Raw genomic sequence first — 17,537 nt, forward strand, 5'->3', positions numbered from 1 at the left:
AAAAAGTGTAAGATGAATACTTTCGTAGAATGAGATTTGAGGATGGATTTTTAAGTCTCCTCCAAAAAAATTGAAAAATTATTTTTTATTTACATTATTTTTGAGTTTGAAAATGTGAAATAAGTACTTATTTTTTAAGAAGGTATTCTGGAACGGGGCCTAAAACCCATTTGTGGGGCCATTATAAGATCTCACCTACTACCCCACTACTTAACTTTTTCTATAACTTTTAGTTTGTCCTGATTTGAATTTTTTTTGTATTTGTTAGTTTTGCACCTCATTTTTTTGGTTTTCTGATTCATCTTTTCAAGACGAATCGGAAAAGTAAAAAAAATTTATTTTACCCAAATATTTTGGAAAATGTCAATTTTTTTTTACTAAAATGTGGTTATTTCCTAACATATTCGGCATTTCCGTCTGTTTTTTTACGGGAGTTTACGGTAGATGGGACATTGATGAGTTTTTAAATAGGTCAAGCATTTTTTTAATAATATTAAAAAATCAAGTGCTTATGCATAATTTGTGTTAAAATTAGGTGCTATTTTGAAATTTTCCCATAAGTTTATTAACTTCAATTTCATCTTTGGGAAAATTTCACGTAGGCATCTGACCTTTCACACAAATCACACATAAACACCTGACTTTTTTTAAATTTCATATAAACACCCGAGCTTTCTAAAAAATCATCAATTCAACACCTGACCTTTCTTAAAATTTCATATAAACACCTGAGTTTTCTAAAAACTCATCAATTCAACACTTGCCGTCACTCCTCCATTTAAAACAAGACGGAAAAAAAGTTAAGTACTCCAATTTTTTATTTGTTTGAACCAGTGCTAAAATCTTATTTTTCTAATCATTTCATCATAAAGAATCATAATTAATTTTTGACTCTAAAGCTCTCGTTAGTCAGCCCTAAGAAAATTGTAAAATCAAATATCTCTTAGGGCTAACTAACGAGAGCCTTAGAGTCAAAAATTAATTATGATTCTTTAGGATAAAATTATCAAAAAAATAAAATTTTCGCACTGATTTAAACGGATTGAAAATTGGAGTAATTAATTTTTCAACTATATATAGACCGTTTATATATTAAAACATATGGTTAAAAAATGAGGTGCTTTAATTTTCAATCCGTTTAAACCAGTGCGAATATCTTATTTCTCTGATCATTTTATCCTAAAAAATCATAATTAATTTTGACTCTAAAGCTCTCGTTAGTCAACCCTAAGAAAGTCGTAGAATCAAATATCTCTTAGGACTAATTAACGAAAGCCTTAGAGTCAAAAATTAATTATTACCCTTTAGAATAAAATGATCAGAAAAATAAGATCTTCACATCGGTTCAAACCACATCGGTTCAAATAAATTGAAAATTAGAGCAATTAATTTTTCAACCATGTATAGATCGTTTATATATTAAAAAATAAGGTTAAAAAATTAAGTGCTCTAATTTTCAATCCGTTTAAACCGGTATGAAGATCTTATTTCTCTAATCATTTTATCCTAAAGAATCATAATTTATTTTTGATTCAAGGGCTCTTGTTAATTTGCTCTAAGAGATATTTGATTCTACGACTTTCTTAGGGCTGACTAACGAGAACTTTAGAGTCAAAAATTAATTATGATTCTTTAGGATAAAATGATCAGAAAAATAAAATCTTCGCACAGGTTCAAACAAATAAAAAATTGGAGCACTTAACTTTTTTTCCATTTGGTTTTAGACGAAGGGGTAACGTCAAGTGTTGAATTGATGAGTTTTTAGAAAGCTCAGATATTTATATGAAATTTAAGAAATGTCGGGTATTAATGAGTTTTTAGAAAGTTTAAGTATTTATATAAAATTTAAAATTTAAGAAAAATTAAGTATTTATATGTAATTTGTGTGAAAAGTCGGTTACATAAGCGAAATTTTCCGTTTATCTTCCCTTTCCCACGACTTCCAACCCCACACTCGAAACCCTAATACCACCAATTCCCAAACTCCACTTCACTAAATCCCCTCTCTCTCTCTCTCTCTCCCCTCCGCATCACACAAATATCTCTCTCTCTTTTTCCAACAACGCCTCGAACCCGGGTTTCTCAGACCACACCGAACCCACCGACGCACAAATGCTCGGCGGTTTATACGGCGATCTCCCCCCACCTTCCTCCACCGATGAAGAAAACCGCACGCCCAACAACTCATCCAACGTCTGGTCCAGCAGCGCCAAGATGGCCCCTTCCACGCTCCGCAAACCCGCTTTCCCCCCGCCCCAAACCCTCCTCAAACCCCAGCTCAAGCCCAAGCCGCCGCCGCCGAAGACAGTGACTTTGTCTGCCCCGACCCCGGACGACGGCGGCCGGAGCCTCGTGGGGGTCACGTCCACGGTTGTCGAGGAGTACGACCCGGCCCGGCCGAACGACTACGAGGAGTACAGGAGGGAGAAGAAGAGGAAGGCGGCCGAGGCGGAGGCGACGAGGGAGTTGGAGCGGAGGCGGCGGGAGGAGGAGGAGAGGGAGAGGGAAAGAAGAGAGAGGGAGGCTGCAGCCGCGGTCACAGAGAGGGAGAAGAGGGAGAGGGAGAGCGTTAAGATATCGGGGGAGGAAGCGTGGAAGAGAAGGGCGGCGATGGGCGGGGCCATGGCAGTGCCGCCGCGGTCGCCTTCGCCGCCAGGGTCGGGTGGGGACGGGTTTGCGATAGGGAAGTCGGAGTCGGGCGGTTTGGGGATCGGTGCGGGCGGGCAGATGAGCGCCGCGCAGAGGATGATGGCGAAGATGGGGTGGAAGGAAGGACAGGGGCTGGGGAAGCAGGAGCAGGGGATTACTACTCCGTTGGTGGCTAAGAAGACGGATAGGAGAGCCGGGGTTATCATCAACGCGAGCGAGAAGAAGGTCAAGTTTACACCTACTCGGGTTTTGTTGCTCAGAAACATGGTATGTGAGATATATTCAATTTCGTATTGGAATCGTTAGCATAGTTGACGTATGTGAAGTTGAGTAATGTGGTGGCTGGGGTTTTAGATAAGAATTCTAGTTTGTAATAACATAGGGGTTTTGGATAAGAATTCTAGTTTGTAATAACATAGGGGTTTTGCAATGTACGATTTGATAATGGATATGTCAGGTGGGGTTCTGTAAGGCAAAATTATTCCATGGCATATGAAATAGGGAAAAAAACGGAGTACTGCGGAAACAATACAGAGCCAATAGTGGATAGTCGAATCAAACCTTGACTAAGGACATATAATGTAAACCATGACAGGCTGTTGATGGGATGCTAAGAAGCACGTTTACAGGTACAATACGGGTATGTCGGTACAGCGAAACCTAGAAAATGTAGGGTATGGGTACGTCAACTGTACGGCTATAACGAATGTACTTTTTGAATATGGAGTAATGCTGCAATGTAGTACAAGTAATGATTACACCTCAAATAAATGAAATAGCTACATGACTTGTGTGTTTTAGAACAGAAATGCTATGGGTACACCACTTGAGTACACCAAGCGTGTGGAGGCTGAGGTGGATTAAGAATGGAGCCCACACCCAAAAAACTTGAAATTCAAAATTTTTGCCCAAACGGTTCCGTGAAATCACAGAAAAAGGAAAACCCAAAAATGTTTGCCCCAAACTTCAAAGCCCCATCAACGACCACCACTAACACCATTTCCGGCGACCACTATTGACGCCGGCAACCACCACCGAAGCGACCCTTCTATCTCTTTTGGGCCAAAATTTCTATAACAGATCTAACAATCGAAACGAGAGGATTATCCACCAAAGAAGTCTTGAACGAGTATCTATGCAAATGTTCCTGAAAGCTGTTAACACCTAACACAAGTGAAGCTCGAAATCAACACCCAGGGCACCAGTATATCAACTATGGAAACCAGCAACGGGGCCGAGAGGACTAGGAGCGACACCACCATTGCCACCATGAAGTAAACTGTCCGAACAAATCTCTGAGCCTTCTCGAACACTTCCTTTCCGGCCTCCATGACTGATATAATGATGAGTTCCTCCCCGGTCGTACAATCGATGTTTTTTTGTTTTTTGGTGTCAAGTAGGGCTGCGGGGGATCTGAGATCTGGTAGGGAACAGAACCCTAGTCGACGCAGCTAGGGACGGCGTCGTACCGGAATGTCTTTGTCGGTGAAAAAAGTATATCATTGCTATTGAGACAACACCGTAAACGCCGTGGCTGGGGTTTCGAAGGTTGGGTTAAGAAAAAACAGAGAGACGAATATTTGAACGACTCTTCTGTTTTCCGTTGGGTTTCTCTCTCCTCTTCTCTCTCTCTTGCTTTTGCACTGTAATCTGTTGTCGGAAATGGTGTCGGTGGTGGTTGTTAGTGGGGCTTGAAATTTGGGGCAAACATTTTTGGATTTTCTCTTTTCTGTGATTTCACGGAACTGCTTGGGCCAAAATTTTGAATTTCAAGTTTTTTGGGTGTGGGCTCCATTCTAAATCCACCTCAGCCTCCACACGCTTGGTGTACTCAAGTGGTGTACCCATAGCATTTCTGGTTTTAGAATCCAATATCAAATAACCGATAAACGCCAAGCTTAAGGTACAAATCAAAGTTTATTGTCATTATCCCAAGGAACCCATGGACCAAAATCTTTATTCTAGAACCATGCTAAGCATAGAAAGAAGAAGTCTTATCAACTTAGCTTTATCGCTGTATTGGGAACGGCTTGAAATATATAGGGGTACTTTTTTTATCAACACTTTTAGGGCTTATGGGTAATGAAAAATCATAGAGAAAAATCTCAGTGTGTGTTTTGTGTACTTAGTACGTATTTAGAGGTACCATGCCAAGTACCCCTACCTGGTACTTTACGGGTACAAGTACGATGATACTTTAGAAGTACCCATGCTTCATAGATGGGAAGAATGTACATTTGCTGTAGGACTGCTTTTTAGTTTTTGGGATGATCCCATGTATAGCATTGCTGCAGCTGCGAGAAAGTTAAGTTGTTTATATGAAAACATCCAAATCCCGCGCATTTCCCTTCTGAACACCTGAGGGTCCTTTTCCATCAGATGGCCTTTGAAATCATAGCCAATATCCCCAACCATCAGGTATGAAAAAAATGTAAACTAAGTTTGGCTTCCAAGCTGTAACAAACTTCCCGATCGAAAGGGAAACACTCCTTTTGACATTTGGTTTTGATTGTAATTGCAGTTTTGATTCAATGAATAAGTAAGGGGTTGGGGCTGCCTTAAATCTTAGTGCAGCGTACCTACATGTGTTATATCCAGCTTGGAAGAATAGCCACACAATTGTTGTTGCGTATAGATAGGAGGATTGGAAACTATTACGTACTGGAAGTTGATAAGTAACAATATAATCAAAGCGCGAGCCTCTTATAAACGAGACATTCAAAGGCTTGTTATTTATTTCCCGTCCGACTGAACAAACCTATAAAGAAACCCTTAAACTCAAAGAGGGCATTCATAGAATGCACCTTTAATGAGTATCATATAGTAGGTTAAAAGGTCGTCTTTTTCCCTTTCCTTTTCGTCCTCAAGCAAGATTAAACTTGCACATGTAAGGCGCCATCTTGGGACAATTGATGGAATCCTGGTCATGTTGTAAAGAATGTGAAGGTATGAGATCCGTAAATGAACAATATGGATTTCAACATAGGTATGACATTTTGCAGTTCATGTTGCATTTTGTAGTGCCTTGGAATCTTATGTTCGCAAGTACATATCTTGGAAAGAGATGGACTTCTGATATGCTATAAAAGATATTAGTTTGGGTCAAATTGATAGAGTGCGTACAGTAACCAGCGAAGACTAAATGGTTGGGTTAAAAGGTCGTCTTTTTTCCTTTCCTTTTCGTCCTCAAGCAATATTAAACTTGCATGTTTAAGGCGCCATCTTGTGACATTAGATGGAATTCTGATCATGTTGTAAAGAATGTGAAGGTATGAGATCTGTAAATGAAAAATATGGATTTCGACATAGGTATGACATTTTGCAGTTCATGTTGCATTTTGTAGTGCCTTGGAATCTTATGTTCGCAATTACATATCTTGGAAAGAGATGAACTTTTGGTACGCTATAAAAGATATTAGTTTGGGTCAAATTGAAAGAGTACGTACAGACTGTACAGTAACCTGCGAAGACTAAATGGTTGCACAAGTAGAGCTTATCCTTGCAACCTATACTGATTGAATTAGATGTATACACTAAAAGCAACCAATAAACCAATAAAGCTTAAGAATTATTAGGAGGAGGACACCGAGGTACTCTATGCAGCAAGATTTTCTATGTTTGTGTGATATGGGTCTCGGAGATCGAGTTTATCTGGTTGTGCTTAATCCTCGAGGATGCTTCATCAGAGTACGGTAAGGAGTTCTTGCGCAGCTATGGAAGTTTTTCAAGGAAAGTGAAGGTCCGCCGTTCAGTTCTGGAAAAGGGTTTTATTTTGAGGGTGGAGGTGAGAGATTCAGGGAGGGCGTGGCATGTGTTCGTGCCAGAACTGTGTGGAAACGGGGGTTGGGTGGATATTTCAAAAAAATTCTGGGATTTTTGTGGTCGTGGTCTTTCAGAGGGTAGAGTAGATGGCAGATCTTTTTTGGAGGCTGCAAATATTGGTGGATGACCGGAGAACACTGTGGCGGTGGAGGAAAAGGGGGAAAAGCGGAGGGGTTGCGACGTGGATGTTAGAACTGACTCTACGCAAAAGATGATGCGTTTTTTGGAAAGATGCTTAGTGGGTAGGTTGGAGAAAGGGGGAGTAGCTTTGCCGGCGGCTATGGAAGTTCAATGATGGGCTCAAAATACTTGGAAAGTGTCTGCGGGGGTTCAAGTTTTGGAATTAGGAGGGTTCTCGTTTTTGTTCTCGTTGCCGTTGTTTGAGGAAGCTCAACGGGTCTTGAAGGGGAACTGGATTTTCAGAGGAAGAAGATTGGATTTGGAGTGGTGGTCTCCGGTTGGATGTTGTGTTAAACCAGGGGATGCAAACTCAGAGGTGTGGGTAAAAATTTTAGGGCTTCCACTTTTGGGATTTTGAGGTGTTTAAAGAAATCGGAAATCATTGTGGTGGTTACCTGTTTGTGGACAAAGAAACGAGGCAGCGAACACATTTGCGGTGGGCTAGGATTGCTGTTCGGGCTCCACCGGAGAATATTCCGGCAATTGTGAAGATTGCTATGGGAAGTTGGTTGTTCGAGGTGACCCTTTGGGTGGAGAAGGGGCCAAAAGTTATTTTCCAGCCGAGCTTGGAGGTTGGCCTTGGTAGATAGGGGGTGGTTGCCGGAAGTTCAGTAGGCGGTTCGGGGGATAGTAAGAAGGAGAAGACAATTGGATTTCACGCGCGTGGTGCGAATGCGTATCAAGCTGGAGGGTGGTACAAACCTGGGCAGCATTCAAAATTTGAATCGCGTAAGGGATGGGGGACTGGGCCTCGGTTTGGGCCTGGGTATGTAAGTGGGCAGAACAGAGGTGAATATGGGTTTTATAATAAAGGGCATGTTGGTGGGACTAAAAGAGCACAACACATTTCTTTTAAGAGTAGGCCTGTGGATAAGTGGGCCTTTTTGTTTAAAAGGGCTTTTAAATCCAAATTGACTGCTATTAAAAACAGAAAATGAGTCCAGAAAGGAGATCCAGGTGGGGGAACGAGTTATAAAGGGCCTGTAAGTTCTGAAAGGGAGGACGCTGGTTTGCTCGTTCCTGACTGTGATTGTAGAACTCCAATCGAGCGTGGCGGAGTGGTCGGCGACGGAAAAAATTCTCAGGTGACTACAGATTTCGGTGAGGTATGTATGATTCCCAATCGTTTATCTCCCTCTTTGCCTTCTTCTTTTTCTTTTTTGGAAGAAGGAGGTGGTGGTGGATTTTCTTCGGGGAGGTCGTCGGTGGCTGATTCTCTCTCCTCAGGGGAATCACCTCTGGCTTTGAAGGAAAGGGTGGATGAGGCTGTGTGTGAGGGGAGGGTGTCGGAGGTTTGGTGCGGTGGGGAAAATGTCTCGTTGGGGGCTTGTTTAGGGAGGTGGTGTTTTTCTTTGGAGTTGGGTGAGGGTTTCGGTATGGGTAGGGTGTTTAGGGGTCGCGTGGCTGAGGCAGGGGAGGGGGGAGTGAGCTCCAAAGGGTTAGAGCTGGTTCCCTTTTCTGGTCTGTTTGGAGGGGAAGTTTCGGTGTGGGATAGTCAGAAGGAGGTTTTCAGTGACTTAGGTTGGGTTGAGGAGGTGGTAGACGATGGCTTGGTGCTATGTAATGAAGTTTATAATCCTTTGGCAATTAAGGAGCCGGATGGGGAGTGGAATATGGAAGATAAGCTGGTGAGCGGGATGTCCCAAGAAGATGTATCAAAATGGATTATGAAGAGAATTTCTGGCTTCAGTAAATTTCTAGGCGTTTCTTTTGATGGTTTCGAAGATAGAACGATGCAATTATTTTCTGATATTGAGGACAAATGGAGGAAAGGAGCTGTGAAAGAGACTAAGAAAGGTAGTAGTAAGACTAGTACAGGGAGTAGGGAGTTAAAGAGACTACAGTGTTCAATTAACTAAGATGGCCGCAAGGAGGATGGGAAGGGAAGTGGTGGAGGAGTGGAAGGGGTTAATCTATTATCTTTTTATGAAGATCAAAATTATTAGTTGGAATGTGAGAGGCTTGAATGCAAGGGAAAAGAGAGCTATAGTGAAGGTGTTACTAAAGAATGGAGGGCGGATGTGGTTTGTCTACAAGAGACCAAGTTAAAAGAGGCAACCTCGGAGATGGTGAAAGAGATATGGGGAAGTCGGTGGGTGGATTGGATCCATTTGAATGCGGTGGGGGCCTCGGGGGGGTGATGGTGTTGTGGGATAAGCAGGGGTGGTGGAAAAAGTTGACGTTGAGTTGGGCATGTTTTCAGCATCGTGTTTGTTTAAAAATGTGGAGGATGGTTTTAGGTGGGTGTTCTCGGGAGTTTATGGCCCTGTTATCAATCGCCATAGGGGGGAATTATGGGATGAGCTCTCTGCTGTGGCTTTTAGATGGGGTGATCCTTGGTGTTTGGGGGGGGGGGGGATTTTAATGTTGTTCGTTTCCTGGATGAGAGAATGGGGTGTATTGTATTTCCCGAGATATGAGGAGTTTCTCAGATTTTATTAATGACTTAGAGCTTGTTGACCCGCTGCTTAGTGGGAGCAGATTTACTTGGTTTGGCGCACAGGAGAATAGATGCTTGTCTCGCATTGATCGCTTTTTGTTCTCTACTGCTTGGGAGGAACATTTTTCGAACGTGGCACAGTTTGTGCTTCCAAGGCCTATTTCAGATCACATGCCTATTTTACTAGACAGTGGAGGGATTCGTCAATGAAGTACCCCGTTCGGATTTGAGAATATGTGGTTACTGTCAGAGGGTTTTGCGGATAGAGTGGGTGAATGGTGGAACAGTTATTCAGTGATGGGGAAGCCAAGCTTCGTGTTGGCAAAAAAGCTTAAATTGTTAAAAACAGATTTGCGTAAGTGGAATTCTGAAGTCTTTGGGAGGTTGGAGTTTGAAAAAGCCAAGGTGGTTGATGAAATACGCCGTTGGGATGCGGAGGAACAAATCCGAGCCTTAATGGAGGATGAGAAAATTTTGAGAGTAAAGGCCAAAGAAGAGTTCGGAAAAATTGCGAAATTTGAAGAAATTAGTTGGAGGCAAAAATCTAGAAATCTGTGGCTAAAAGAGGGAGAGAGGAACACTCGGTACTTTCATAGGATGGCCAATTGTAATCGGAGGAACAATTTTATTGGTAAGATTATCATAGGCAATAGCCATCTGGACAAGGATGAGGAGATTAGAAATGGTATTGCTAATTTCTATGAAGGTCTCTTTAGGGAGGAGGGAGTGGGTCGTCCCCTTGTTGATGAGTTGGAGTTTGGCGCACTCTCGGTGGAGGATGCCTCTTGTTTAGAGAGGCCGTTTGATGAGTCAGAAGTGGTGGTTGCTTTGAAGTCTATGAATGGGGACAAGGCACCCGGTCCAGATGGTATGTCAATGGCCTTTTTTCAACATTGTTGGGGGACGGTGAAGGGGGAAGTGATGGGAATGTTTCACTATTTTTGGGAGCATGGTGAGTTTGAAAGAAGCCTGAATGCATCTTTTGTGGCTTTGATTCCTAAAAAGGGAGGTGCGGAGGATATTCGGGATTTCAGACCCATCAGTTTAATGGGTGGAGCCTACAAATTGCTGGCTAAAGTGTTAGCATCTCGTATGAAGAAGGTAGTGGGGAAGGTTGTGTCGGAATCTCAAAATGCTTTTGTCCACGGTAGGCAAATTCTTGATGCGGTGTTAGTTGCAAACGAATGTGTGGATTCGAGACTAAAGGCTGGCATTCCGGGGTTAGTGTGTAAGTTGGACATTGAGAAGGCATACGATCATGTTAATTGGGATTTTTTGCTTTATATTATGGAAAGAATGGGTTTTGGAGGACTTTGGAGGAAATGGATAAAAGCTTGCATATCTTCAGTTACAATGTCTGTTTTGGTGAATGGTACTCCAGCAGGTTTTTTTCAGACCTCTAGAGGCTTGCGTCAGGGTGACCCTCTCTCCTCACTCCTGTTTATTTTAGTTATGGAGGTTCTTAGTCGGCTACTACAGAAAGCTGTGCAAGGTGGCTTCTTGCAAGGTTTTGAGGTGGGAAGAACAGATGGTTTGGGGATGATGGTTTCTCACATTCTATATGCCGATGACACTCTTTTGTTTTGCAATGCGGAGCCAACACAGATGGGTTACCTTCGTTGTGTTCTTTTGTGCTTTGAGGCGGTCTCTGGCCTTAAAGTGAATTTGGGGAAGTCAGAAATGATTCCGGTAGGGGTAGTCGATGATATCGGTGCTCTTGCTCAGATTTTGGGTTGTAGAGTGGCATCATTGCCGGCGATGTATTTGGGCATGCCGTTGGGCTCCTCTTTCAAATCAAAGGCAGTTTGGGATTCAGTTGTGGAATGTTTTCAAAAGAGGTTAGCAGGATGGAAGCGTCAATATATTCCAAAAGGAGGTAGATTGACATTTATCAATAGTACGCTATCCAGCCTGCCTACTTATTTTATGTCTTTGTTTGTTATTCCGGTTTCGGTTGTTAAACGTTTGGAGAAGATTCAAAGGGATTTTCTTTGGGGAGGAGTGGGGGAAGAGTTTAAGTATCATCTTGTTGATTGGGATACGGTGTGCACTCCTATTTGTGAAGGAGGATTGGGAGTGAGAAGGTTAAAATTGTTTAATGAAGCTCTGTTGGGAAAATGGCTTTGGAGGTTTGCTTGTGAAAGAGAGAGATGGTGGCGAAAAGTGGTTGTTGCAAAGTATGGATGTGAATGGGGAGGATGGTCTACCCGTTTCGTGAACTTGCCTTATGGGGTGGGATTGTGGAGGGGTATCATGAAAGGTTGGGAAGCCTTTGTAATCTATACTCATTTGGCAGTTGGTGAAGGAAGGAGGGTGAAATTTTGGGACCATGTGTGGTGTGGGGAAGTGAGCTTGCAGGTTGCCTTTCCGTGTATTTATCGCTTGGCTTGCAAAAGGGATGCAACCGTCTCAGATTATCTTCTCCACAACGATGGGGCTACAGTTTGGGATATCCGTTTGCATAGAAATGTTAAAGAAGGGGAGGAGGAAGCCTTGATGGCATTATTTTATAGATTGTACGGTTTGCAAGGCATTGGAGAAGGAGAGGATGAGATGTGTTGGAAACTAACCAAATCGGGTCTTTTTGAGGTGAAATCGTATTATCATGCATTACGGGGGAGTGGTAACTCAACCCTTCCGTGGCAAGCGATTTGGAAATCAAAAGCGCCGTTGAAAGTGGCTTTTTTTGTTTGGTGCGCGGCTCAAGGCAAAATTCTTACAATCGATAATCTGATTCGTAGACGGAGAATAATTGTTAACTGGTGCTGTATGTGTAAAAGGGATGCAGAATCGGTGAATCACCTCCTCATCCATTGTTCGGTGGCATGGGAACTTTGGTCCACGGTGTTATCTTGGTTTGGGTTACAATGGGTTATGTCGAGAAATGTTTTGGAGCTTTTAATAGCTTGGAGGGGTGCTAGAGTGGGCAAGCAGAGAAAGCGCGTATGGGCTATGATCCCGCTTTGTTTGATGTGGACTATTTGCCGTGAGAGGAATTCGAGATGTTTCGAAAGGGTTGAGAAGCCTTTATTTAAAATCAAAAGTTTTGTGGTTAGTAGTTTGTATAATTGGGACAAGGGAGATTGTAATCCCTCCCTTGATCATTTTCTAGAGTGGTTTGAGTTGTTTTTTTCGACTGGTGGTGTATAGGGCCTTTTTGTCTTGATGGCCTTTTTTTGTATTCGGGTGACATTCCCTTAATGCCTTCTTTAATATAAATATTTACTTATCAAAAAAAAAAATAGTAGTTTTGGATTGAGTCTATGCTGCAGTGTTCTAAAAGAAGGATTTAATTGGCGATTAATCAGAAATTTGGCCTAACCGATTAGATTAATGCCTAGTCGGTTGAATTAGTAGGTCAGGAGGTTAATCGGAGTTAGTAGGCAATTAACCGGCGATTAGTCAGTCGGCGTCTAGCGGCGATAAGTCGATTAATTGGTTAATGGGCGATTAGTTGGCTATCGGTGATTAATAGGGGTAAAATCTATAATTTTAGAAAATCAAGAAGTGTAACTGTTATATACTCATACCAGTTTAATGGCTTTGAATCACAGTTTTTAGGGCTTGTTCAACGCCCAGTCATCGATTGATCGATCTCGGAGTCACCTGTCATATCTCTGTGTTATACACGAGATCTCCAAGCCGCCTATTGCCCCTCTCTCTCTCTCTCTCTCAGATTTGAGATCTCCTCTCACTCCACGTCTCCACCGACCTCGAACATTAGTGTTTTTCTTTTTGAAAAGCCCATACCCATATTGACACGTTAGTGATTTTGGAAACAAAGTGTAGTAATATTTTTTATTAAATCTTAACACGAAGTGTAGTATTGTTTGGTGTATATAAATAAAGTTATTATAATTGGTAAGTGACTAAAAAATGAACGGTCCATACCCAGTACCAGTTGGTGTTATAATCATGTTAACAGTTTTCTGTACAGGAGAGATTTCTATGTCATATTTGAAAAACAATTGATGTTGTTGGATTGATAGATGAATGTTCAATTTTTTATGAGAGTTGTCATTGGGGAGTATTTATATATAAATAAATAAAAACCCGACTAATTGCTACAAGTCGATTAATCGGCTAGTAATAGGTCTCGAAGCTCAAAGGTGGTCGACCGAGCGACGAACGCCGAGCAACTTTTAGAACATTGGTCTATGGTTTACTTTACAAGTGTGGTCGTTTATTGTAGTTTTGCAAGTTCCCTTAGCCTTAGCTGAAGGGTATCATTGGGCAAAGGTGTTAGGTGTGTCTTTTGAGGTGGATGTGCATAATAACTTCTCTCCTAGATATTAACGCTGTGTTTGTACCAGCCAGCTTGCCTCAAGTGCTTCCGTGTGAGGTATTTTTTGGTTTGCTTGTCACACAATGCTAGTAAGGCATGCGTGAATGTTATTGACCGGTTGTATGTGCGACTCTTGTTTCCTCGTCATTTGATTGGCTTTCTTAGACGTAGGTACTTCACTATGTTGTAACTAGTTTATACATATGCCTGTACTCATTTTGAAGATTTTTTTCCCTTCAAGAATAGAATTTTGCTATTCAGTATCATCCCCTACTCTATTCTCTAAATATTTTGTGGGCTTCTTTATGTTAAGCCGTATAAATTGCTTGTTAAAGTGAACTAATCAGACTAAAAAACCAGAATTTCACATGATTTACGCTGGGTGCTATTTGTTCCTTCTCTGTGTTGTCATTGAATCTCCATCCAAAGTATATTGGGAGGCCAATAAGGTGAAGAGTTGTGAAAATTGATACCTAGGCTCAAATGGGAAGAGGATAACGAATGCTGTCATTATATCATTAAGGCAAGGTAAGCTAAGTTAGGGAGTGCTTCCTAGTATTACTTGATTGACGATGCATCCCAGAATGTGGAAGGAAAACTGTGCAAGACAGCCATTAGGTCACCCTGCTTTATGTTTCATTATGTCATGGTAGTCACGGAACAACATTCTTTTGTACAAACGAGTCTGGCCTAGATGTGAATGTTGAGATGGGTCCTTGTAAAAGAAGGAAAGAAAAAACTAGGAATGAAGAAATTCATGGGATTGGAGAAGCAGCATATATAGGAGGTTAATTGATAAAAAATTAAAAGTGATTTCAATGGTTAAGTATGCACATTGAAGACTGGTAAGTGCAGTAGTAAGCATTTTTGTCTAGATCGGAGGTAATCCTGGAAGTCATGAGCCCAAAGTTTAACATGTACACGACGGGTATGACATAGGCAGCGTCAAAATTCAATACAACACACACGGGCATATATATGTAGGTAGATAGCGGATATATCCTCTTGGGTTATGGGAAGTTTGTTTCATTTTCTGCAATTGTGATGTCTGATGAGTACTCTATGGAAACAGTTGGTCAAACTTTCTATATAGTGTAGTAATATGTTTAAAACTTGAGGATCATTTTTGAACTCTTTTTCTTGTTTCCTCTAGATGGATTTCTTTGTATGCTGTATTGCTTTGCTTTAATACTTAGTAAAAATCTTCGTGGTAGCTGATAAAAAAATCAAATTGGAACTTGTGAAACTTCAGGGTTTTCTAAATTGTCAATACATGAAGCTAACAAAGACAAGCTTCGTGCATTTTACAACAAGTTATGACTAAATAGAAATAACGCCTTTCGGTCAGCAGAGAAAAACTCAAGTATATGTCTCTGCTTCTTCTTTGGCTGTTCGTTCCCCCTCCCTCCCTCGTAGAAAATACAGTTGTCTTGGAGCATTTTGTACTCGATAAATCTCTCCCCACGTTCACGATCCGCTGATTAACTTGGGGCTGTAAGACAAAAGTTAACAGAATGATCCTCGCTGAAAATTTTGAATTAGGAAATTATATTTGAGCATTGGATTTGAAAGGGTTTAGAGTTTTTAGACCAAGTAGAAGTTGATGTATAGAGTGTAAGTTTTGCAACAATAGAAGAACAAATACCGAAGAGTGAAGATTGAAAATCATTTGATATCAAAGTGAGTGCTTCCAATAGCTAGATTTGATTGTTGGCAATGATGGAAAGATTGAGAATGTGTAACTCACATAATCAACCTAGTTTGGCCAAAGTGGAGGGGTATTTCTGTCTCATTTCGCAATCAATGGGATTTGCCTACAAAATAAGGATACTTAACAACTACAAGATCAGCAATGCTATACAAGACTAAAGTTGGGCAACTAAAACTGTAGGTAAGACGAATGTGTGGTAACACTAGGAGAAAGAGAATTAGAATCAATCTTCAATGAGTATCACGCTCCTCCCCATGAAGTTGTACATGCACCTCACTACAATTAATTGGATCCTATGATGTATGGACACGGACACGGACACGGACACGGGGAGATGGGAATTCTTAAAAAATGGGGACACGGACACAGCGGGGAACATGGCACGTGTATATTTATTTCAATTTTTTCCAAGTTTAAATGGCAAAATGAAAAATCCGTAGTTCCAATACCATTACAAACAAAACAAGACATCCATAAGTTCAAGACATCCATAAGTTCAATACAACCCTATTGAAAAATTATAGTTTGATCCCTAATTTTGTTTTTAAATTTCAGTTTAACCCCAAAAATTTAAAAAAAAAAATTAAAGTTTGGCCCTCAAAATTTTTAAAAAACACTTTGACCCCCCGCCGTGTCCCCCAGTAGTGTCCCTCCGTGTTCCCATCGGTGTGCCCCCGTGTCCCCCTCAAAAATTTAAATTAAATTATGGGTGTGTCCTATACGTGTCCCCGCCGTGTCCGACACTGCAATACGTCGACCTCTAGAAGTGCCGGTGCTTCATAGATTGGAGCAATACAACCACTACCAACTTTTATTTCTTGGGCTGATAGTTCAGAATGAAGCAATAATGCTTCCAAGAGTGCTACACACACAACCGTTGTGTAAAACACAAAACACAATCAATCTCTATCCGTCCATTGTTGTAATAAATGGTCAGGATTCGCTCAAACTCTTCCCCGGAAAAGTTGAACTTTTCCCAGGAAGAGTTTTTTAAAAATCTAGACCATCCAAACATATCTGGACAGTCAGAATTAGTTGCACAATCAACACCAGTTGTGCGTGTAACATCAACACAAATTGCATGACTTAGAGTTGACAACAATGTACATATCAAATGCACAATGAGAAGCATTCTGCATTCCCAAGTTTTTATAGTTTCTCTTACATTTCCCCTCTGTTTGTTTTGAAGACATTAAAGAATTTTCGGTTATGACAATATTGCTGAAATAATAGGGGCATCAATTGATAGAGTTGTTTGGACACATACAACAATGATCGCTAGATGTGATGATAAGTAAGAGTGCTTGGATTGCCATAATGCAAGTGCTAGGATTACCACCAGTAGTTTGCTGAAATGGGTAACAAGGTTAGGTCTATTTTGGTTTGGTTTGTTGTGAAGTGTCGTGAAGGGTTGGAAGATTGCCAGCATGTATGTAGATGTTGTATCTGGTGCCTAATATTCATTTGTGGATCTACCTTGTTGAGCCTTCTTGAACACACACACACACACACACAAGAGAGAGTGAGAGACCACTTCGTTGAGTTTGCTGTTGAGCTTTATAAGTTTTAGCTTTGTTTCTAGATCTGATGTCTTTGCAAATGTGCTACTAGCTGACTTTCATTCTTATAGTAGGTTGCGTCTGTTTTCCTTGTATGTAAATTATTTTGGGGAATCTGCATTACACATTTCAATTCATCTTGTGTTAATGCTTTTGAATGTGTTTGAGAAGATACTGACCAGAAAAATAGATGACTTGGCAATATTGTTCTCTCTTCTTGAAGGTGGGCCCTGGCGAGGTAGATGATGAGCTAGAAGACGAAGTTGGATCCGAATGTGCCAAGTATGGGATTGTGACAAAGGTCCTCATCTTCGAGATTACCGAGCCAAATTTCCCATCCGATGAGGCAGTTAGAATATTTGTGCAGTTTGAGAGAGCCGAAGAAACAACCAAAGCGGTTGTTGATCTTGAAGGCCGTTTCTTCGGGGGTAGAGTGGTCAAAGCTACTTTCTATGATGAGGAGAAATTTAATAAGAACGAGTTGGCTCCGATGCCTGGGGAAATCCCTGGTTTCTAAATTCCAGGAGTAAGCTCCAGATGTGAGTCATATTTGGCAATCTTCAGAATCCTCGGTAGGCATGTACTTGAACTTTTTCTTGACACAGGAAATTTTAGAAGGATTGTTAGTGGCATTTTTACTTGGGAGCAACGTTTGGGTGGGTTTTTAAACTTGCAAGGATGGAGTTTATTCTCTCTCATCATTCGTGTAAAAAATGTGTAGAACTAAGCCTAGTGCAAACTGTGGCTATGTTGTGAAGAATTGGTTGGTTGTGTCAATTTAACCCAATAGAACAATGTGACATTGTGATTTTTTTTTTTTCATCGTGAAATTGTTTGACAATTGAATAAAGTGAAATGAAATCAATGGTCATTCTCTTGATGCCTCATTTC

The 17,537-nt window shown here is 41.2% G+C and overlaps 1 protein-coding gene across 1 annotated transcript; it reads left to right on the forward strand.

Annotated features, from left to right (window-relative positions):
• The first annotated feature begins 1,908 nt into the window (after positions 1 to 1,908).
• On the forward strand, positions 1,909 to 17,533 carry LOC131312930 (DNA-damage-repair/toleration protein DRT111, chloroplastic). Its single transcript, XM_058340954.1, has 2 exons — positions 1,909 to 2,916; positions 16,870 to 17,533. The coding sequence occupies exons 1-2, from the start codon at positions 2,113 to 2,115 to the stop codon at positions 17,161 to 17,163; spliced, it is 1,098 nt and encodes a 365-aa protein (XP_058196937.1). The 5' UTR covers positions 1,909 to 2,112; the 3' UTR covers positions 17,164 to 17,533.
• Positions 17,534 to 17,537: the final 4 nt, after the last annotated feature.

Source organism: Rhododendron vialii, chromosome 13a (genome assembly GCF_030253575.1).
Source record: "Rhododendron vialii isolate Sample 1 chromosome 13a, ASM3025357v1".
In the NCBI taxonomy this organism is placed as follows: Eukaryota; Viridiplantae; Streptophyta; class Magnoliopsida; order Ericales; family Ericaceae; genus Rhododendron; species Rhododendron vialii.